This window comes from Primulina huaijiensis, chromosome 7, assembly GCF_012295235.1.
Source record: "Primulina huaijiensis isolate GDHJ02 chromosome 7, ASM1229523v2, whole genome shotgun sequence".
NCBI lineage: Eukaryota > Viridiplantae > Streptophyta > Magnoliopsida > Lamiales > Gesneriaceae > Primulina > Primulina huaijiensis.
In genome coordinates this window covers 1,764,650-1,788,983 of record NC_133312.1, presented here as the reverse complement: position 1 = coordinate 1,788,983, position 24,334 = coordinate 1,764,650, and the positions used below count along the sequence as shown (strand labels likewise).

At 35.5% G+C, this 24,334-nt stretch overlaps 3 protein-coding genes and 1 pseudogene across 4 annotated transcripts; 2 read left to right on the top strand and 2 right to left on the bottom strand.

Annotated features, from left to right (window-relative positions):
• Positions 1-4,789, bottom strand: part of LOC140981103 (G-type lectin S-receptor-like serine/threonine-protein kinase At1g11300) — a 7,922-nt pseudogene extending 3,133 nt beyond the window's left edge.
• Positions 4,790-9,577: 4,788 nt separating this feature from the next.
• LOC140981748 (E3 ubiquitin-protein ligase CSU1) lies at positions 9,578-11,933 on the top strand. The gene is made up of 2 exons (XM_073448171.1): positions 9,578-9,977; positions 11,075-11,933. The coding sequence occupies exons 1-2, from the start codon at positions 9,739-9,741 to the stop codon at positions 11,748-11,750; spliced, it is 915 nt and encodes a 304-aa protein (XP_073304272.1). The 5' UTR covers positions 9,578-9,738; the 3' UTR covers positions 11,751-11,933.
• A 1,355-nt stretch (positions 11,934-13,288) lies between these two features.
• LOC140980576 (protein PLANT CADMIUM RESISTANCE 11-like) lies at positions 13,289-15,692 on the top strand. Of its 2 annotated transcripts, XM_073446481.1 has the most exons (5): positions 13,296-13,742; positions 14,412-14,475; positions 14,803-14,967; positions 15,114-15,179; positions 15,380-15,692. In XM_073446481.1, the coding sequence occupies exons 1-5, from the start codon at positions 13,465-13,467 to the stop codon at positions 15,518-15,520; spliced, it is 714 nt and encodes a 237-aa protein (XP_073302582.1). In that variant the 5' UTR covers positions 13,296-13,464; the 3' UTR covers positions 15,521-15,692. The 2 variants fall into 2 exon arrangements, with proteins under 2 accessions (XP_073302584.1, XP_073302582.1); XM_073446483.1 differs by lacking the exon at positions 14,803-14,967 and having other exon boundaries at positions 13,289-13,742.
• A 440-nt stretch (positions 15,693-16,132) lies between these two features.
• LOC140980575 (uncharacterized) lies at positions 16,133-17,813 on the bottom strand. Its single transcript, XM_073446480.1, has one exon. The coding sequence runs from the start codon at positions 17,641-17,643 to the stop codon at positions 16,339-16,341; it is 1,305 nt and encodes a 434-aa protein (XP_073302581.1). The 5' UTR covers positions 17,644-17,813; the 3' UTR covers positions 16,133-16,338.
• Positions 17,814-24,334: the final 6,521 nt, after the last annotated feature.

Genomic DNA, 24,334 nt, shown 5'->3' with positions numbered 1-24,334 from the left:
CCCCCGATGCTTTTATAAAACCAGATTGATCATCTCTTTGGGAATCCAAGCATGACTAATCGGGACAGCGAGTATGACTCTAGCCCGACTATTTAAGGGATGTGTGATGATACCCCTGTAAGAGCCCGGGTCATGGATGACCCGGGATATCAGATGGATTCCCAAATCAGGGTCAATCTGCAGGATGGATTCTTCTGAAGCCGGGCAGGTGCAAACCCGGGCTCTACTCCCCGGGCAACCAGACACCCGGTAAGCATTCTAACCGGGCCACCTCAATATGAGCACCGCACTCGAGTACACTAGCAGAATTAGATGTGGGCGACCGTCCTATCTCTGACAATAATCCAAGTGGTTGACAAAGTCAGACAGGCGGGATGTGACTAGTGTATGATTTGACATATCAGAATGTAGCCGCCCTACTATAATTAGTAGGTAGCACGCAGACCGAGGTAATCAATGCATCCGCTACTATAAATATCAGGTTCTCCCTTTACATTTAAAAGGGGAATTCATTTTATTGTCTACACTCTTACACCGATATCACAACCATCACTTGGTTACATTGGTCTTTTGTTGAGTCATTCACTGACTTAAGCATCGGAGTGGCCACGCCGGACACCCCTCCGGCGCCCATTCACGAGTTCCTTTCATTGTTTGCAGGTGCTATTGAAGCCATTATCTTCACTCAAAATTCCCTAAAAACTATAAATTATTGATTTGACCCGTTGGAGCTCCTTACCCGGCTCATCCATTTCAACGAAGTCACATCAACACGTGTTCCAAGAAAAAGAGCTAACTTTACTGTTGTTTACTCACCAAAGATATAACCATCCAAGCTTCCATTTGGCATATATTCATAAACGAGCATTTTTTCTTCAGATTCTACACAGCAGCCGAGAATTCTGACAAGATTTCTGCGTTGGAGCTTAGATATCACCTCAACCTCAGTCACAAACTCCTCAAGTCCTTGATTGGAGGATCTCACAAGCCTTTTAACTGCGATTTCTTGTCCATTTGACAATATGCCCTTTACAGTAGCAAAATGAATCAGTCTTGAGTACATAAAAAATTACTTGTAAATCTGATACTTGAAATATTAGAAGTCTATACTTTGTAAACCGGACCAAAGCCGCCCTGGCCAAGCATATTGGCAGAGTCAAACTGATCTGTCGCATTTGAGAGTGCCCCTAATGTAAATAGTGGCAGTTCTTCAATTCTAACTCCGTCAAGCACGCTTTCCTTTGAATACCTTGGATTTGTCACCCCACTGATCTGTTTACTTCCTGCCATAAAACCAAAAAGAAAAAGCAAAGGATACAAGTGCAAATAAAATCTGTTAGTGGCATATTACTGTTTGAACTTTAAACAAATAAAATTATGGTGAAAAGACAATGCAACACAATACATGATTTATATTGTTTGGCCACAAAAGTCTAGTAAACTTTTTTTATTTAGATTACACCCATCACCTCTTGAACGAAAATGTGTTGAGATAAATAAGATTAAAATTTTTCTTTACTTAATAACAATATATTATAAATATATAAAAAAAAACATAATCTTATTTGATTTCTAGCATTTCAAGTATGGAATAATGGAACCATTACCTGTATATGTTAACCTCTTCCACCATAATAATGTGCATACAGAAAATGCTATGAAGCCCAAAACTGCTACCGTAGAGATAATTGCCTTCAGATTTTTCTTGTGACCTGCGCATAGTGTCAACAGTTGGGTTCAAGGAACAAATATATGAACTCCAGACGAACATATTTTAAAGAAGGTCAATGGTATATTCTTAAACATGAAGATATAAATATGACTTAAAACTGTGAACCCGAAGTAAACGAAAAGAAAAGAAAATTTTTGGAAAGTAGGCAAGTGATATACCAAGTTCTGAAGATGCCAAGCGGATGTATAGATTCGAACCACCACTGGAGAACTTCTGCACATCAATAAAGCTTCCAATCCACCACAAACACCCAATGCCAACATCAAAAGCATAACCAGATCATGAACAATTATTCAAGCACTGGTTTCTACAGTCCGCTTCGGAAGTCGAAAACCAACTGAAATTATCAGGCAATTTCATTGTCTTCATCGTCAGAAACCCGTCTTCCTTTCCCATGTAGCCAACAGAACTATTCTTCTCGCACCGAAGGAGAGTTTTTCTTGTGCAGCCGCTGGTCCAATTTGCCGCATTCCATTCCTCTCTGCTTTTTGGCTCAAACCCCGGCAAACAGAAGCATATAGGAGTAGACCGAGATTCACAGATTCCAAAAGGCCCGCACTTACCGTAGACATCACATTCGTTGCCTATGGATGACCATATTACCGCCCAATCTCGGTAACCATTAGCCCAAAATTTTTGTATTAAAACCCCTGAGGTGTTCAAAGCAACATATGACAAAATAGACAAATTTGTGTACGTGATGGTGAGATATGCAGCTAAAGGATTATCGTTGACAAGATGGAATCCATTTTGATAATAGGTATCTGCCCCAGGTATCCCAATAAAGATTTGACCATTCCATGGACCACTGCGCCAGTAAGGATGCTTACCATTCCGGACAAATAATTGAGGAATCGGTAGAGGCTCGATAGTAGATGTGAATCTTCCCGGAGCTGGATCAGAAGGACTTGTCCATGATGTCAAAATATTCTTCTCATTTATACTTAAATCGGTAGAGATTTTCATCTTCGGTATCCAAGAATCTGAAGCATGTTCAAAACTCTCCCACAAAGTCTCACCATTCAAACCATCTTGTAACACCAGATTCCCTGTATCCAAGAGCTGAGCACTCGAATTCACAGCAGAACCAGAAACATTAGATGACCACACTATCTCCTTTTTCCCATTCAAGATCACAAGATTTCCATCTCCTGAAATCTGCAATGAACCGTTCAGATCATTCAAAGGCTTCTCTCTGTTAGCTACCCATATCACTGTCATCTCTGGGATAGTATTATACATTATACCAACATATTTGTAACTACCGTTCACCGGGCTAAAGAATCCCAGTTTGAAAAATTGCCCGCTTGAAACTAACATTTCTGAATCTCGAAGGGATTGATTGGCCCACAACATGTCTGTAGCTGTGCCGATTCCAAAGAAAAAACATGCAAATATAACCCAAGAAACTTGGAACATGGATAGTTTCTTCATTTTACTGCCGGAAACTATGTAATATCTTGTTTTGCTTCAGAAGTTATTCTATGATATGATGCAAGAGAATTGTTAGGTTCAATCATCAATTCCTGAAAAATTTATCAATTCAAGCTGATGTGATACCTTTTTATCTGTTCAATCGTCTTATTATAGAAACTGTCAAGAATCATTAAATTGCTTGTTGACATACCAGCAACTAGTTTGCATTATTTAGAATTCAATGTGCATGGAATCATTATAGTCAAAAAACAACAACCAGCACAAGTGTTGCTGTTGAAGGCCCCGACCTTAATATACGAAGAGGCCATACCTATTTAGATGAACAATCATGCATGACATGGACATGATGTCAAATAAAATACCATTTGGATTGAAAGCTTGAAATGAGCAAAATGACCTATTGCTCATCCAAGATCACAAGTTCGGGACTAGGGTTCAAGACCCAATTGCTTCTCAATTAAAGTCCAACTCTGCTACAATAGTCCACATAAATATCTTCTCATAAAATTTGTCACGCTGCAAGCTTTTTGGACGGGATCAAACAAGATTAAATCAGCATAGTCTAACGACATGACTGTCGATTTGCTAATTTTCTTGTTTTATTCCCAAACATGTGGTACATAAATTATAACCGGTAAGAAACCAGCATTTCTTGCTATAAGAAAAATGAAATGGTCTGTTGCCATAATTTTCAGGTCGTGAGAAGAGTATTCAAACTATTGTTTTTCCAACTCCTTGATCTTGATATTGAAGTCAATAATCTCATATTAATAAACAACTTTTAGCTGGTCAAAACATGAAACGTCCACTTTAAATACTAATATACACAAAGTTGACTTTCTTTTTCCCGTATCAGGATATTCATGGGTTGTCTTAAAAAATTGTAAGATGATGTATGAGTGAGGTAGGGGACAACCTAGCGGTTTCCTGCATTAGCTCTCGTTCACTCCCGCTTGCCTGGGGAGCCCACCCACCGCTGACCCCCGAAAGAAAGGGGGACCCAGGGCAGCTTCTTGTTCCATCGTTATGTGGAAGCTTGAAGGACCCTTCCACCTGATGAATATTTATCCAAATTTTATCGATCATTTTCCAGAACAAGTTCGCGATCTCATTTCACTCTGTTCCATCAATAATTTAATCATGCCTTCTTTCCTGTCATGATTTGCAGCAAGAATTTGTATTTACGATATTTTCTGTCATCATTTTCGACAAGAATTCGTTAATCGAATATGCATCCAAACAACAAAAGAAACTTCACGATAGAAGAACACAAATGCAAAGAGCCGAATTTGTGTTTTTTGGAACCAAGAAATGTAACAAGAACCAAGAAAAAGCCGAAACCTATTGAATTTCATCGTAACTAACAGATAAACAAACAAACGAAGACGTGGCATCTACAAATGAATTAACTATAAAAAAAACATTTTGTTCTTCGACCAAATTACCTACTCATGAATTCGGCATACGAAAACAAAAAATCTGGAGCTTGGGATTTTGTCGAGCCTAAACCATCCCGACCCGCGTAGCCTGGAATTTACAACATCAATACCTTCAAAACCCTAGCTCCGATCCACCGCTTCCATTACTTTACACTGTTACTTCTTACACACTTCTACAGAATATGAGGTACAAACAAATTCTAAGTACCATTGATTATACTAAACTAGTTACGTTTGTTCGATGGATAAAATAATAAAATGATTAAGGGATAAATGACAAAAAATGATTGAAGTAGATAATGATAAAATAATATTATGTTTGATATGATTATTAAGAATGAGATAATTAAGAATTTTTTGATGAATTGACAAAATTGTCCTTCCTCTTTTGTGGCGGTCGGCCGACGGTGTGGTTACCGGCGGCGGCGGGCGGCAGGCGGGAGGCGGCGGTCGGTGGTGGTGAGTTTAGATTTAAGAGAATGGTAAAATTAAAAAAATAGGATGGATTAAGAGTGAGATAAATAATCATAAGGGTCATGAGTAATTATTTTAACCCACATAATATAACCTAATCATTCATCGGATGGATTGACTTGATTAAATAAAAAAACGTACCAAACATGAGATTAGGTGGGTTAAAAAAAATAAACCCACCTAATCAAGTCAACCAAACGCAGCCTTAGTAGAATATATCTACCGTGCACACTTAAACTACAAATGCATGAAAGAAAATGGAAATCAATTAATACACTATTTAACACATCAAATGAAATATGAAAAAAAAAATCAAATGAAACTATTATGAAATTCCAACCGATCAAAGTATTATTATTCATTAAATAATTAAATTACATCAAATAAAACTAAAACAATTTTATTGGAAATTCTATTAATCAAACAAAATCTCCAAAATGCATTAGAAAATACCAACAACCACTAAACCTCGTAAAAATTATGAAGGAACATAAAAGTAAATTCATAAATCATATGAATTTCCTAGGAATTTATGAACTTAACAAAATAAATAAATAAATTGCATTAAAAATTTATTACCTAGTATCCTAGCATGGAAAAAAATAACTAAGAAATGAAAAAACATAATTCTTTTAACTATTTAAATTTTTCTATGATACAGAATTTTATAAACTCTTTAAAATATTTTCAAAATTATTGTTGCTATAAAATTTACTATGTCGAGTACTTATACATATCTTTCTTCTGCTGTTATTTTACTGTTTCATAGTTTTTTTTTATCGTTGTATTCTTGAAATTTAATTATAAAATATTTTTAAAAATTAATAAATAGATAAATTTCTATATACCTTAGCAAAACAATAAATAATTCCAATTCCTATCGTTTATGTACCTAATAAGCTTTCTACAAAGCCCATCATTAATGACAAAAGACAAAAAAAAAATAAAAGAACATAATTTTAAATTCATAATTCAAGTGTCATTTTCATAGTGATATAGAATATAGATAGATGAATGAGACCGGGTTTGTAGCCCAGTGGTCTCACTCCTTGTCGGAATAGCCGGTTTCCCTGCATTTGATTCCTTTCTCGCGTGAGTTGTAATAAAAAAAAAAGAATATAGATAGATGAATACTTAAATTTAAAATATTGAGCAAATAAAATAAAATTTAAATTGAACCAAAAAAAAAAAAAGAAACAACAAAATAGAATGATAAAACCTGAATTTAAACCATCAAAATCAAATCATCAAAATAAATAAATAATTATAACCACATATTAAAATAAAAGAAGACATCAAATTTGATGAGAATTATGAATATTTATTAAATTAAGCCATGAGAAATTTAATGTAATGAAAACCTAACAAATGGAATTATCTAAATAACCTTAGCAAATAAGTGAAAGGATTACCAAGACCATAATTAACGACGAAAAGAAAAAAAAAAACCAAGAGGACATAATTGTAAATTCATAATTCAAGTGTCATTTTTATATAGAAAATAAGAATATAGACATAGATATTTAGAACATGTTTTGTTGTTCCTTCTCCTTCTACTTGGTCTACCACTTTTGCTTTTATGTGCTCTTTGCAAGTGCAGGGACACTAGAGTTCTGATCTTGTCATGGCAAGAAATGATTTCTTTCTCCGCAAGATGAAATTACCCTGTATAAATATGTTTGCGGTTTTACAATAATCGTCTGTAAATACAACAACTAAAATCAAAAGATTACAACGCTAAAATCTCTAAATATCAAATAACTTAATATACTGAAAATTTTCAAGTTAAAGAATGAAAATAGAGAGGCAATATAAGTACAAAAGAATTCTAACAATAAATGAATTAAAAATAAAAATGATAATACATACAAGAGGGATTGTTTATAACAATCCAAAATGTTGCAACCAAGAATCACAACCTTTTGAACCATAGCCAAAGAACATGTTTATTCCTCTTTTGGGGTGTCTCTTTGGACCAAGAGACTTGAATTGATCAAGAAAAGTCATCATCCCTTTTTGGGCCTCGAGCATCTCCTATGTGTGTTCGGAGTTCGTCGTTATGTCCTCGGTGCTATCCTTTCGATTTTTCATTTAGTTTCGTTGCTTAATTTTCATTCATTAAGCTTTAAATTCCAATATATTAATAGTAGTTATAAGATCGGAGGCAAAATATCATATGCGTGTGTCTTTTCAACAGCTTGCAGTTGTGCAGCGTGCAATATACGCCGCAGAAAGAGAATTTGCGCGTTGCGAAAAGTCATTTTTATTGAAGTGTCATAATTATTATTGTAAATATATAACACTTATTACATGATGACAAATGCAATTGCATAACCGAAAGGAATGATAGAGAACTTTAAAAACAATAAACCAAAGGGTGAAAAAAATTATTGTGCCCAATTAAAGTGGAAGACTCTGTGCATAAAGATTTAATTTAATATATATATTAATATTCTACGGCAGATAAAGACTTCCATTTCGTTTGAGTTCATTAATTTGGTATATCATAACAAATATTAAACCTCCATTATTTGCATGCCTTTCTTCTGTTGTTTTAACCACTTTGATTCCTCCGTTTCAGCGGGAATATAAGGAGACAACGTACTATAAAACATGAAACCCAAGTAAAGAAACATGCATGTATACATTAATTGCCCATTAACTAAAGAAAATCAAAACCAAGAGAGAAAAAAATATATGAAGAAATGTGAGATGTGCAAATCGGTTGCAAGGCTGTATTGTGATTCAGACGAAGCAATCTTGTGCTGGGACTGTGATTCCAGGGTTCATGCAGCCAATTTTCTTGCTGCAAAGCACTCAAGAACTCTTCTTTGCAATGTTTGTCAAGGACCAACATCGTGGACCGGATCCGGTTCCAAGCTCTGCCGGACTATTTCTGCATGCGAAGCATGCGTTGATAGAAGATTCCGGGCTATGGAAATTGATCGTCGTCTTGGAGATTTGAATACAATAGACGGTCGCGGAGGAGGTGAAATCGGGGAGGAGCAACTGCAAGATGATGGTGGAGAAAATCAAGTTGTGCCTCCACTCTCGGGTTCTAGTTCTTCAAGATGTGAAGATCAGTCTAATTCCAGAAGAGACGTGGCTTCGAATTCAATTACTGTCGGGTTCTCCAGGACTAGATCACCCGCTGAAAACTCCAGGTTTTCCTGAAATATGTACATGCATGAAATAAACATGAAATAAAATCTGAACTTGTCCATGTATTTTTTCACATAATTATTTTTTTCATAATGAAAAACTAACATTCAAAATCTTCTCCTCATATTTTTGCACAGACTCGGTATCCATCTGTTCACTATATTTTCTATTCTCACCTTGCCGTATATATATTTACCCAGAGGCCAGAACTTGAAACTAATTGGCACGCCCGGATTGATCCAACAAATTATCATTGTTTTGTTAATTGAATAGGGAATCGATGGTCCAGAAGAAAAAGTAGATCAAGATTAATTCGAGTGCTAGATTTCAAAGATTAGCTCATGGAAATGGGACAGCTTCGATCTGATCTCACGACGATGCACGAATGATTGCTCGATTTTTGTTTTCCTGGGGTGGGTTATAAATTATTTGCATTATATTAGTACTATTGCTTCCCCGGAAAATTTATAAAATGTGCACTAGAATATGATTCCATAACACAAGTAAATTATGTAATTGGGATATGTAATACCATGTTTTTCTAGTCAAGATATCATATATGTTACTACGTACTATTGCATCCCAAAATTAACTTGATTTTTATGTTTTATGTATTTACACTTTTGCCATTTGAATATTTTTTCGACGTGACGTTGAAGTGACACTTATGTAAATTATGTCTGTTCGAGCTACAAAAAATAATATAGAAAGTCACAAGTTTTATATCAAACAATACTATCACATTTAGATTTTGAAAANTTAAACATATCAAATTTTTTATAAAATATGATTTTTGCTTAGGCAAAGTTATCTTTACTTTTATTTAAATTATTTAAAAATTTATGAATTTATTACTAAGAAATATCACGTTTACTCATTATTATAATATATGCATAGAGTTGCTGGTCTTGATCTTAATTATTAAAGCAAAATCAAATAAAAAATTTACAATGTATTTGATAACATGGAATTTGATGGAATTGCGAATTACATTTTAGTCTGATATAATGAAATTTCAAAATAAGATTGATATTTAATTAGATTTCATGGAATTTCATTTATCAAAATTTGGTATTTTATTTTTAATATCATCTCGATAAACTTTATATTTTTCTTTTCTTTAAAATAATATTCATTATATGTTAAAATTAATTTTTTGTTCTTGATAAAAAAAAGTGAATATTTATAAAAATATTATTAATAAAAAAATTTAAAAAATAAGCAATAATTTTCAAATCAAAATCCAAATTATATTTTAAATTTTAATCAAATAGCAAATAGAATACTAATTCCATTAACTTAAAATCCTTTTTATATGCACAAACACAATGTAAAGCCGATAATTCCCGATTTCCCTCGAACCAACCGCTTGTGGTAAAATTTATTTCCCCAATTTGATTAGGGTTTCATAGTCCCCGTCTCCCGATTTCTCTACCCTATCCCCTCGATAAATTCAACTTCTCCTCAAGTATTCTGTTTAGAATCCAAGCAAAAATGCCTCAGAGACACTCGAAGAACAACAATGATTTAGCTATCTTCACGTACAGTGAAAAGCGGCAGCTAGGATACGGCACACAGAAGGAGAGGTTGGGCAAAGACTCCATCAAACCATTCGACGCATGTTGTCTCTGTTTGAAGACTTTGATTGAACCCATGTCCTGCTCGAAAGGCCATGTCTTCTGCAAAGAATGCATTCTCGAATGCCTGTTGTCCCAGAAGAAGGACATTCAAAGGTTCTTCCCTTAATTGCCGAATTATTTGATTTTTGAATTATATTTTATGTTGGGTTTTCATTCTTCCTTTCATGTCGCAGTCTTAGACGTTCGATCGAATTTTTGTAATCCATCTTTAATAGTGCCCGATCACAAGGGGGCAAGAGTTCGATTACTTAGCTTTAAGTTGATTTTTATTTTTAGAGAACTGTAAATTAGGGGAAAATATTTAATGCCACTTTTTCTGTTCTACATGCTAGTTTTGTACCGGCTCCTTGTAATAGATCTTGGTGGACAAATCTCGTATGATTAACAATTCCAGTAAAGGTGAATGCTTTACATGCTACAAGTCAAGGAAGAATTGAATTATGGAATATAAGCCAGCTGTGTGTTATCCCAGTGAAGAGGCAGCTCCTTGTGCTGGATTTAATTTAATCTTACCAATTGCCTATTTATTTCTATTGCTTATTGCCTGTGAGAGTTACAACAATTAGGTGTATAAAAATCACTTTTTTGACACACCTTCAAAGTTTTGTGGGGTCCGCCAACCTTGTAAAAGTCACGTGTGGGAATTCCAGTTTTCATTTTTAAAGAAATTGCAAAACTAGAAAGTGTCACACCCCGGGCCCGCGCAAGACTGCACAATGGGCTTCCATAAAACTATTTCGTATTCATCCTTGTTTTACGAAAATGGAATGTTTAACCCAAATTGGCTCTGTATAATGTTAAGCAGCAGCTTATGGTAACTGCTTGCTTAAGAAGCTGATGAATTAATTAATGCAAGCAATAACCTAGCCACCTCCGGCTTGTGAGCAGAGTTATCCTCATCAAGCTATGCATCTCTACTTTTCAACTGGTAAAAATTTCCCAAGATTTGATGTTGCACAGTTATGCACTTTAGAAACTTAGGAGAGGACCTGGGTCACTAGATGTTGTAGGCTTCGACCCAGATCGTTGTAGGCTTTCAGAAGAATTTGTGTAAGAAATTTATTTCTGAGTTCCTCCTCTGCCTCTGAATGCATCCTATGCGAAAGAAATGTTACTTTGCCTCTATCTGAGCGAGATTGATGCTCATCTTATGTTCCAGGTTTCAGAACCTCTTTCTTTCTTACCTGCAGGAAGCTATCAGCCCTTGCCACTCAACAAAAGCAAGAAAAAGATGAAGAGGAGGAGAGGTTAATGCTTCAAAGGACCAGAGAGCTTGACGCATTTGATCAACAGAACCATGGAGCGGTACCACAGAACAATGACAAGAACTACAACAGTGGCAAAAACGGTTTTCATGGGGCAAACAGTGTAAAAGCCACTTCTTATGAAGAGGAAGCACTCCGTACTATGAAGGCATTTTGGCTGCCTTCCGCTACTCCAGATGCTCCTAAAAAAGTGGAAGCCCCTTCAACTGAAACAATTTGTCCTGAAGGAAAGGAAAAACTTCGGTTAAAGACACTTTTTGCGATTAATTTTACAGAGGAAAAACGTGAACACAAGAAATCAAGTTCCCTCGATAAGACCTTTATATGTCCCAGCTGCAAGGCCACGCTGACAAACATGCTATCGCTTGTTGCTTTGGGTTCTTGTGGACATGTGTTCTGCAAAAAGTGTGCTGATAAATTTGTGGCCGTTGACAAGGTTTGTTTGGTCTGCGACAAGCCATGCAAAGAGAAAAATCTTGTTAATCTGGCAAAAGGAGGAACTGGTTTTGCCGGTCATGGGGATCATCTTGAGGCAGCAGAGTTCAAACACTTAGGTAGTGGTTCAGGGCTGGGCCTCGTAAAACCTGTTCTAAAAGCTTGATCTAGAAAGTAGATTGTATCTTTTTCATGGTATTTTTCCTTCCTGCATGGTTTACACTTCTATCTTACGATATCTTTACCGTTGCTTTAATGTCATCATCTTAATATATCTGGTGAATGTGTTGCATCTTCGAGTTGTATCGTATCGAATATTAAAATATTGGTCACTTTCTATTTATATACTCTGATAATATCTCCGGAGCCGACACTTGTTTCATTCCTTTAGAATAGAAATTGGCCTGTCTTTAATTGTTTATGACTTTGGTGCAATCTTGTTATGTTCTGATTCTTAGTTTCTTTGTTTACGATGGACTGAAACGAGAAAAGCTTCTGACCATTGCCGCCTGAAAATGGCGAGGTCCTCGTGGTATCTTCGCTCATCATTCTTTATGTTGGGAAAGTTACATTACAATTAACACAGATAGAGTGAGGAAGATGATTGTTTTCATTAATTTCTCGATGAATACAATTACAAGTATATATACACAATGGAATTGATGAAATAATGACACCTGAAATAGATTTATTACACAGTTAAAACTATCATAACTAATTCACGAAATGACAAACTGAATCACAATCATTCATGTGTTTATTGAGCTGCTGATATTTTATTATTATCTTTAATTTTACCCTGCAAGCACAACGTGGGAAGAAGTTCAACACGAAGCTTGGTTTATGCACTTTATATGATCTGCTACTTGTTTTCTATATACAAGCATCGAGAAGGCATGATAAACTTCTACAATTTGAATATGGGGTGAGACGTGCTCTTGTAAGTGCAGTATGGATGTGGCGGCGGAAGAGAGGTTTTTTATATTTTTATTTTTTTTTAAAAAAAAACGAGAGTTTCTTTATGGGGAAGTTGGTGAAAAATCCCCAACCAAAACATTTATTTGGGTTCACTCCCTACCCACAAAATTGTGGTACTATGTCATACAAATTGTGGTACACTTCATGTGGAAATATGGTACACTTCATGTGAAAATATGGTACTAAAAAAGTACCCAGGGACTGAACACAAAAAAAAACGGCGGCTGGGAAGTTAAGTCCAATTTCCCGTTTCTTTATCAAATAAAGTGTTATTCGAAAGGTGTGGTTAATGTATTACCTTGGGATTGTTGAGAATTAGATGAACAAGCCATCAAGTACCAAAAATGAAAAGATCCCACCAGTAATATTAATGGCACTCCATTATTGACCCCCTTAAAACTTGAAAGCATCCATTAAGCTCCACCATCCACAAAATTATTCCTACTCACCTCAACCACCTTACTTTTACAACTTCATACATTGATTTGTAACTAATAATAATGTGTATTTGCTCTATGATTAATTTATACAACGGGGCTTGAATTTTTATGTAAGATATTTTTATTATATAGAATGGAAGATATCTTATGTTGACTCTTAACTCGTTTTTCTTATCTATTTATTTATAAAATAATGAAAAAATAAATAATAAATCTTTTTTAAAGTAACCATAATCTTTTTTAAAATACCCTATATTCTTGTGCTGACTTGCCAAAATCATCATCTCCATTTTAGCTGGCACGCCATTGTAATAAAACTACTAACTCGCCGACCACCAATAATTTGGCTTTTCCTTTCCCATTCTCTCAACTACGGGATCTGCTTCATTATCTTTTCAATAAATTACACCTCTTCTCTTAAAATCCCAAAACCGAACAAGAAAAGGAGCCGATCACTTTTGAATGACGACGGAGATGGAGGTGAAAGGTGGTGCATCGGCGGAGGGTGTGGAGGAGGAGAATTTGTTGATGGAAGGGGTGGCCGTGTTGGATTTTGATATGCTTTGTTCAACGGTTGCCATGCAGGCTCACAAGGGGAAATGGGGAAAAGTGAGTGATGACCACGAGGAAGAAAATCTTGTATCTGAGTATCAAAATGGAGGGGGAGTTTTTAGGTTGTGGGAAGGTGAGATTATTTACGACTGTTTTGACGATCAACGCGTAGCTCTTCAATCCACATGGTTGGTATTCTCTGTTTCCTCCTTTTCATTTATTTTCACTTAAATGGTCGTTGAAAAAAAAATCTTTTGGATTTCGGGTGCTGCTTTTTTATTTGATTTCTAAAGATGGTATTGAAATTTGATTTTGCTTATTCAAATTTGATTTTGCTTATTCTGGTGTTTTATTTTATTTATTAGTCCCTGAATGTTAAATTGCTGAGCTTGGATGCTTCTGTGTTGCTTTTAGCTTTAGTTTGACTTGTTACTTGTTAGAAATTGGAATTGTGTTTTGGGTTCTCATGAAGAGTAAAGTATGGCATCAGTAGATGGAATCGAGGTAAAGATAATAATCTTTTTCTTGTTCGAGATTGTTGAAACAGTTTACTGGTTAAAGATAATAGCTATCCCTTAGTTTTGCAATGTTGTCTACCAACCGTTGTGTCCACTGACTTTCATTTGTTGAATAGACAATTTTGATATGCTTCATCGCATCCAATTGGTGAATGTCTGGGCATGTAAGTGAGCACGGTTAGTGTGTGTGTGTGTGTGTTTTTGGATGCTTTCTTGATTTGATGGTTTTGACTAAATTTGGTGGTGTTGCAGATTGGGAAGCTTGATTTTTAGGATTCTTGTTTGTGTATTTTTCTCTGATGTGGAGCATATGTATCATTGGATTGTCTTGTATTGCAGTTGTCCATGTTATAGATTTGGCAAGAATATGAAACGAGCTGGATTTGGTTCTTGTTTTCTTCAGGTAAATACACATTCTTTCGTTGAAGGATTCTTTTTCACCCGAACTGCGGTATGCCCAACGTGAATATTGTGTTATTCAGGGACCCTCCATTTGAAGTTCCACTGTGGCTTGTGTTTGCTCATTAAACTTCTTTTTGTCTAGACCGGTGTCTGTTTCTTTTCTTTGTCTCACTTCTGAACTGGCGCAATTTCGATGTCTGTTCATTGATTATCAATTTTGAGTTAATGTTAATTGTGATTTTGTCATTTATTACATCTAGAGTTTGATCTTCGTTTGCTCGTTTTTGGAAAGATTTTTCTTCCCTGAGTTTACCAATGGATGGTGCAGGGATCTATTCACTTTATTCTTGCAGTTGCAGCCCTGTGCAACATGCTAGCATTTATATTTACTCGGAGACGTTGCTTCCTTTATTTGGCCATTGTATTTACAGTTTCAGTTGGAACATATATTGGATTTTACCGGACACTGATTAGGAAAAGGTTCAATATAAAAGTAAGCATTCCATTTTTAGAATTCTTTCGGATTATATAACGTGAGACAATTGGATTATTAAAATGAAAGGGTCTGTTTTTACTTTCCTAACAATGTTGCTATCTTAGTTTTGACAAAGAATGCGACTTGTCTTTACTTATTTGCAGGGTAGTGATAGTTCTTTCGATGACTGTGTGTACCACCTTATTTGCCCGTGCTGCGCTTTATGTCAGGTCCATCCCCATTCTATGCTGAAATTCCCATGTTTTATACATTGCTAGAAAATATTCAGTATCAGAAACTGGTTTTCATTACTGTGCCAAGCCTAAAACTTTCACACTGAAACACGAACATATTGACGAGACTCCTGCCTATTATTTGCTCTTTCTGTTGTCTTGTCGAATAATACTTTTTTCTGCGCTGGCATGTACAGGAGTCAAGAACATTGGAGATGAACAACGTCCAAGATGGTATCTGGAATGGCAGAGGGGACACCATATGTATAGGTATAGGCAACGTGTCAACAAAGTCGCCTGTATGCTTAGGCATGCAAAAAGACACAAATGACAGTTAGGTGGGGCATTCTCCTGTTTTTTCCCCACAAGCTGAGAGTCGTTTCGTGTTTTAAAATGGAAAATGGATGAGCTTGATTTTACAAGGCGATTGAAATCTTTCTCGAGTTGGTTTTGATCATATGCTGAATGCTCTTGTTTACGAAGCTAGATGAAAATAATGGCCATTTTCAAGTGAGATTATTTACCAGTTCAAATCTGGTTGTTCAAGTTCTGCTGTATATACATCTGTACATTTTGAAAGGGTTGCAAATATTGCAAATGTGTATGTAACTAATAAGATTATAGGCTAATTATCTTGGTTGTGTACAAAAAGCAATCGCTATTAGTTGTTCCTTTGAAGGGTGATTGATACAAAAATGTTATATAATGTGAATATATTTACAGAACTCTCTTAAAAAAACAATGCAAGATTGGATTTATCAATCATTTCTCGTGGGACAGGAGATGATGCCTGTGTTCATAGCTCTATTTTATGGCCGGTATAGAACCTGAGGACTCTGAGCCCCGACGGCACAGGTACTCAAGTTAGATTAACATCTGACAGATTCTTTTATTTTGTAAAACTGCATTTGGTCCATTAAATATTCTCGAACACGAATCAATACAAGTACTTGTCTACCTCAAACGTTGTTGATATTCTACACAAATTGCAGATGCTTCAAACAAGGTTTGGGCATTTTTAACCAACCAATCATACGTACATAGTATTGCAATCCCAATCAAATCATCTACGGGATCCAATCAAATCTAGCATCAAATGCACGATAGTAAAAATACAATATGCCAAGATTTATTGTTACATTGCATGCCTACATTTTCATGGTCCCTGAGGTAACTGCCCGTGCCCCGCTACATCAAGCCCGTGTATTTCATCCACACCAGAAGCAAACATGCCTGGATAAGGACCTTGAACGATGGCTGCATTTCTAACCCCTTTTGAGAAATACATCGCTTGATTCGCACCATCGTGAACAACTCGGGAATTCAAATCGTAAGTCCTGACACTCGCCCCATATACTTGACCCATGCTTGATACGGTTTGAGGAAACCCAACGGGTACTTGACTCTGAACAACTGGGTATGGTTGGACATATTGAGCCTGCATTGGGAACGGTTGCACCGAAATATTAGCGGGTTGAACTTGATGCCCACCGGGCACGTAGTAAACAGCCGGCACGGGTTGCATAGCTGGACCAGGGTAGTGCCACATGGGTCCTGGCCCACTGGAATATACTGGTGGCTGAGGAGGGCCTGTATTTTCGCCGAGCATCTCATCATCAACTCGATTTTCCTTCACTTGGCCCATAGTTTGAACAGGGTTAAAAGGTTTGGTTTTCACAGGCGGAAGATCTGGAATTGCTTGCACGTTGGGTGGTGCCAGGGATGATGAAGTGGAACCGAAAGGCGAAGAAACAACCGGAGCAGGTGAACCCGGATCAGATATGGAAACACTGTCGTTCAAAAGGTTTTTGTTTCTGAGCTTGGGTTCTTTTAACGCGTCATCCTGATTATCCAACCCGAATAAGTAATCCGGAACTTCGGAGACGATGGATGAAACCTCGGACCGGCCACGCTCCAGAACCGGGCCCGAATCCGGCCCGCCATTCAGGACGTCGACGAACCAGTTCTCGCGCTTAGCGGAGCCGTCGAGGAGCGAACTTATACTGGTGGTTCTGGAGCTTGTATCATCGATATTGAAAAGAAAGAGCCTAAGCCTAGCCGATTTATTCTGAGAGAGCCGATCATACTCTTCCATCATGTTCTCAATATCCTCGTCGGCGGTGACAGTTATCAGAGCGTCGAGGTCTTCGTTCGGAAGCTGGTACTTTATGCTGATGTTGGCTGTGCCCGCCAGCTTCGAGAGCTTTGAGAGAAGAGAATTGAAGGTTGTGTGTCGGTGAACCACCACAATTCGGGTGTCTCCGCCGACGTAACGGAGCTCGTTATCATGCGGGCGGGGGATGATTTTCCCTCCAAAGCTACACATAAACCTGACCCTAGGCTGCTGCATCGCGGCGCCGTCATCGTGGATTTGATGATAGTGATCTGAGCGCGGCGTCGACGCCAACGAATCAGCAGTGCCTGAGTCCATTTCACCTACCTGGTAGTGTGAAGCTGCCATTCGAGAAACTGCTAATTCGATACCGATGAACAGATGAATTCTTCATGAGTGTAAGAAGAAATGTAAAGAGAGTGAAAGAGAAATGTATTGGTCTGGAGAGAAGGGCCGGTGGTGGTGGGGCTATTGGCCGGTGGTGGTGGTGGGACTAAACAAAGCGACGGGTCCCTACTGTCTCCATCCCACTCCAATAAATAAAAGAAAAAAGTAGTTATTCGCTCATAACTCCAATTTTTTTAATTTTTTAATATTATTAATAGCAGTAGTCGTTGGGGGAAAATAGATACACTTGGGCCACAACTTTTTTGTGGTGATTTGCTTCCTACTCGTTCCTGCTTTTGCATCAATCCGAAAACTATATCCAAAATAGTTTTCATTTATTGGAAAACGAAAAATATATAAAAATCATCTTCTAACAAAAATAAGTCTTTTGTGAGACGGTCTCACGAAAGACTGTGAAACGAGTCAATTTTACCGATATTCACAATAAAAAATAATACTCTTAACATAAAAAATAATACTTTTTCATAGATGATACAAATAAGAGATCCGTCTCACAAAATACTATTCGTGAGATTGTCTCACACAAATTTTTGTCTTCTAAGAAATATAATTTGATCAATTTTCATGCGGAACCAACTCATTTTTTTCTCCAATAATTGTTCATGGGTCCATGAGATTCGGACACGTATACATTCTTTGTCTTGATTTCCAGATTATATTATTAAACTAAAATATATACATATATTGGCTTAGAATTCACGGATCTCTCGCGTCTCGTTGGTCGAATGTATATCCAGTTTGAGAATCAAATTTGTGCTTTGTGTTTTTATAGGTTTTGCTTAGCTTCAAAACTTTTGTTAAGTAAGCTATTGCTTACCGTAATTAGGTTAAAGGGGATATAATCTTTTATCATTGGGTGCAATGGTGTGATATTTTCGCTTAATAAAACTTCATCACAATAGAAATTACTATTGTAAAAGAGTGTGAAATAGACAATTTCGGTTGAAATTGTGGCTAGAGTGAGACTTAATGTCTTTAAGATGAATTTGTCTCAAACACAGTGTTGATGTTTTATGATAATTGTCTCACAATATACAACGATTTTTTTTTTTTTTGTAATAGTCACTCCAAATCAAAAGAAAAAAATATTTTCTGGATGCTTCTTGAACTCTCTAAATGAGAACAAAATCTGAAAACTTGAAAGCTCTTTGTGTTGTGTTTGATTGCATGTGATGGATTACGGAAATGTGGCTACCATTTGTAGGCTCCAAAAATGTCCACCAAAGGTCGTGCAAAATTAGGGGTCATACTTTCTATGAGGTCAAGGAAGCAACCACCTCAAGGTCCGTTCCTGGAGAGAGCTCGATTTTTGTTTTCTACATATATATGTTGAGTTTGTAGCCCACTAAAATAAACAATTTGACCCAATATTAAATAAAAAGAAATGATATTTATATTCCATTTTGTGTTATGTATATTTCACTTCATATGTAAAATGTGTCAAATCTGTTCATAAAATGGATTAAAAATAACTAGAAACGAAGTGTAAATATCAACTCCCTTAAATAAAAGAGGACTAATTTAAATATTCTTTGTTTATAATTGATCAAACTCGATCTTCTATTCAATTCATTTTGAAAATTTTAAACAATATCAAGAGATATTTTTTTTATATTTGTTGAGTTTGAAGAGTTAACGAGCTGGCCTTTAACTAGCATGATGAACTATAGTATTGAAATTCAACAATTTTTAAATATGATAAATGTTTGGAGAACTTGAATGATTTATTCCCAAATATTTATATTGTCTATAATAATTTATTAATCATACAAGAAATAAGTTATCAGAGTTGAAGTTAATAAAGAATTATCCTTAATCAACAATGTCACGAGATAGAGTAAATGAGCTAGTTATGTTGTCGATTGACAAAGAAATAGTCCGAAAACTAGATTATACGGAGTCGATAAATATTTTCACCTCCAAAACAACTAGATAAGTAATATTTATATAATTGTTTCAAATATTTATCGACTTGTTTAATGTAATATATTTTTTTTATAGTATATTTATGTATTGTTTATTTTATTCGTTATTTGCTAACTGAACATTTTTGCGCTAGACCTCATCGATCACAGGTACAACTCTATGCAAACTTAATTCCTTGTAATTAACTCAAACATTTGGAGTCTCTCAAACTACATGATCCATAACGCATACGTGTCACACATTCCTGGGCTTTTACTAAAACCTTCCCCAGCCCAACATAAATTTCATTTTTTTTAAATAAAAAACAAGCTATTTCAATAATAATTATTATTTTCCAGATTTATAAAAACCCTGGGTTATGTGGAATTTTCCACGCAATATTTTCTAATAATCGATTATCATCTGCAAAATGTTACGTGTTTTGCATATAATATACTTGGTCGACTTCGACGAACTTTGGACTTTACTGTAGAATTTAATTCCACCCATTTACATTGGCAGGTCAAAGAGTCGAAAGTGTTGGGCTTCTTTGGTTGTGAAGTCAATTCAATAGCCATGAACAAAATGATAAAACAAACGTGTTCATCTTGTATTTTCTGTTTGTATTTTCTAACAAAGATAACGACCCTCGCTCCTTTTGGCTTTTGCTTTGCTTCTTTAAATAAATAATAAAAAAGGCATATATATCGGAAATAGATACCTTTCCGTGAATATTATATAACTCCGGTCTGGAAACGCAATTACAATTTTGATATGTTTCACTATATCCAATATGTGAATGTCATATCATTTGTGAACACAGAGGTAGAGTTTGGTTGTTGAACATGATAACAAAACTATATATATATATATATATATATATATATATGTGTGTGTGTGTGTACAAATGTACGTAAATACACACATCTTAAACTTATTATTTGTAGACATGAACATATAACAATCAAATGCTTCATTTGTCTATTGGCAAGTTAAAAATTGTTATTAATTAGAAATAAGTTGCAAGTATTTACAAAATCTTAAAAATTTATTACATTAACATAAGACTACTCTTGATCATCAATATATGTCATTAAAATTACGAAGAAATGAAAATTTGTAATAATAAAAAAATAAGAATACCTTAAAACTTGTTGTGAAAAAGTAAAAATTTACGGTAAAAAAGTAAAAATCTCAAACTCTCAAAATTATCACACTACACACTTTATAATATTTTTCTCTCAACTCAATTGTGATTTTCTTCACAAATGAGAGATCTATTTATAGAAAATTTTTACAAATAATCCAAAAATAAAATACATCATTACCTACATCATCACACACTAATTTTCAATATTCAACACCTAATTTTACCTAATTTTCAACATTCAACATTCACATTTTCAACACAAATATTTAACACATTTTTAAATAATTTTTCAACACTCCCCCTTGTGATGATGATCATAATGATTGTATACATTACGTGTTTTTATACTGCCTCGTTAAAAACCTTACTAGGAAAAACCCATTGGGATAAAAACCATAGTAAGGGAAAAAGAGTGCAGTCACGTAAACTCCCCCTCATGTTGACACGAACAATTCTTCACAAATTTCGTAGATTGCGCATCCCAATATTATATATGTGCTTTCTGAATATTGTCGTAGGAAGTGCCTTTGTGAAGAGATCTGATGAGTTTTCACTTGATTGAATGTGACGAACATCAATACATTTATTCTTCTCAAGCTCCTTGGTGAATGCGAAGAACTTAGGAGGAATATGTTTAGTTCTGTCGCTTTTTATGTATCCTTCTTTCATTTGAGCAACACATGCAGCATTATCTTCATATAGTATCACAGGCTTCTCGTCGAATGATAATCCGCATGAGATTTGGATATGTTGAGTCATTGATTTTAACCACACACATTCACGGCTTGCTTCATGTAGTGCAATAATCTCGGCATGATTTGATGAAGTTGTTACAAGTGTTTGTTTCTGTGAACGCCAAGAAATTGCAGTGCCTCCACGAGTAAATACATATCCAGTTTGAGAACGTGCTTTGTGTGGATCAGATAAGTATCCAGCATCGGCATAACCAATTATACTTGGATTAGCATCTTTTGAATACAAAAGTCCCAAGTCTGTCGTTCCTCGTAGATAACGGAATATATGTTTAATTCCGTTCCAATGTCTCTTTGTTGGATATGTGCTAAATCTTGCCAATAAATTTACGGCAAAAGATATATCAGGCCTTGTACAATTTGTAAGATACATAAGGGCACCGATAGCACTTAGATATGGTACTTCTGGACCAAGAATATCTTCATCATCTTCACATGGACGGAATGGATCCTTTTCTATGTTTAATGATCTAACAACCATTGGAGTACTTAAAGGATTTGATTTGTCCATATTAAAACGTTTAAGGATCTTTTCTGTATAATTTGTCTGGTGAACAAATATTCCACATTCTTTTTGTTCAATTTGTAAACCCAGACAATACTTGGTTTTTCCAAGATCCTTCATTTCAAATTCTTCTTTCAAGTATGACACAACTTCTTGAATTTCCTTATTTGTTCCAATGATGTTTAAATCATCAACATATACAGCAATAATTACGCATCCGGATGTTGTTTTCTTAATGAAAACACAAGGGCATATTGAATTATTTACATATCCCTTTTTCATCAAGTGATCACTTAGCCTATTATACCACATTCTGCCGGATTGCTTCAACCCATATAATGATCTTAGTAATTTCACAGAATAACATTCTCTGGGTTTTGAACTTTGTGCTTCAGGCATCTTAAATCCTTCAGGGATTTTCATATATATATTACTATCAAGTGATCCATATAAGTAGGCTGTAACAACATCCATAAGACGCATTTCTAAATTTTCAGATACTGCCAAGCTAATCAAATACCGAAACGTAATTGCATCCATCACAGGAGAATACGTTTCTTCATAATCAATTCCAGGCCTTTGAGAAAAACCTTGTGCAACAAGTCGAGCTTTATATCTTACTATTTCATTTTTCTCATTTCGCTTTCGAATAAAAACCCATTTGTATCCAACAGGTTTTACACCTTCAGGTGTAAGGACTATAGGTCCAAAAACATTACGTTTATTTAGCGAATCCAATTCAACCTGGATGGCATCTTTCCATTTTATCCAATCCTGCCGATTTTTACATTCACCAAAAGATTTTGGTTCATGATCTTCATTATCATTTATGATGTCGATTGCCACATTATAAGAAAATATATCATCAATTTCTTCTATATCTTTTCGGTTCCATATTTTTCCAGTATTAATATAATTGATAGAGATTTCATGATTCTCGTCAGTTTGTGGTTCTGACAAAACATTTTCATCATCATGTGTTTCTTCAGGAACATCATTCTCTATTTTGTGATCATTATGTGTTTCTTCAGGAACATCATTCTCTATTTTGTGATCATTGTGTTTCTCTATGAATTTTCTTTTTCGAGGATTTTTATCCTTGGAACCAACTGGCCTTCCACGCTTCAGGCGTTTAATGACATCATGACTATCTTCAATTTGTTTCTTCGGAATTTCAATTCGAGCAGGGGCATTTGCAGCATGTATATATGATTTAGTTACCCCTTTTGTGTCTGCAAATGCATCTGGTATTTGATTTGCTATTCTTTGCAAGTGCACAATTTGCTGTACATCTTTTTCACATTGTTTTGTTCTTGGATCCAGATGTAACAATGATGATACATACCATGTAATTTCTTTTTCGGTATGTTTCTGTTCTCCCCCTAACATTGGGAAGATTTCCTCATTAAAATGACAATCAGCAAAACGTGCTGTGAACACGTCGCCTGTCTGTGGTTCAAGATATCGAATGATCGATGGACTATCATAACCAATATAAATTCCAATCTTTCTTTGAGGTCCCATTTTCTTTCGTTGAGGTGGTGCAATAGGCACATACACCATACATCCAAAAATTCTCAGATGAGAAATGTCTGGTTCTTTACCAAATGCAAGCTGCAATGGGGAGTATTTATGATATGCACTTGGTCTGATGCGAATTAATGAAGCAGCATGTAAAATTGCATGTCCCCATATAGAAATAGGGAGCTTTGTTTTCATAATCATTGGTCTAGCAATCATTTGCAGACGTTTAATCAATGATTCAGCCAATCCATTTTGAGTATGTACATGAGCAACAGGATGCTCAACAATGATTCCCATAGACATACAATAATCATTGAAAGTCTGGGAAGTAAATTCACCAGCATTATCAAGTCTAATTTTCTTGATTGTATAATCGGGAAATTGATTCCTCAATTTTATTATTTGAGCAAGTAATCTTGCAAATGCAACATTTCGAGTTGACAATAAACATACATGTGACCATCTGCTGGAGGCATCAATCAATACCATAAAGTATCTGAATGGTCCACATGGTGGATGGATTGGTCCACAAATATCACCCTGAATACGTTCAAGAAACATTGGTGATTCAGTTTGGATTTTGGCTGGTGATGGTCTTATAATAAGTTTTCCAAGAGAACATGCTTTACATTGAAACTTATTATTCTGAAAGATCTTCTGGTCTTTCAATGGATGACCATGTGTATTTTCTATAATTCTTCGCATCATTGTTGAACCAGGATGTCCTAATCGATCATGCCAATTGGTTAATATTGAAGAATTATCAATTACCATGTTTGATTCAATGGGACGTAT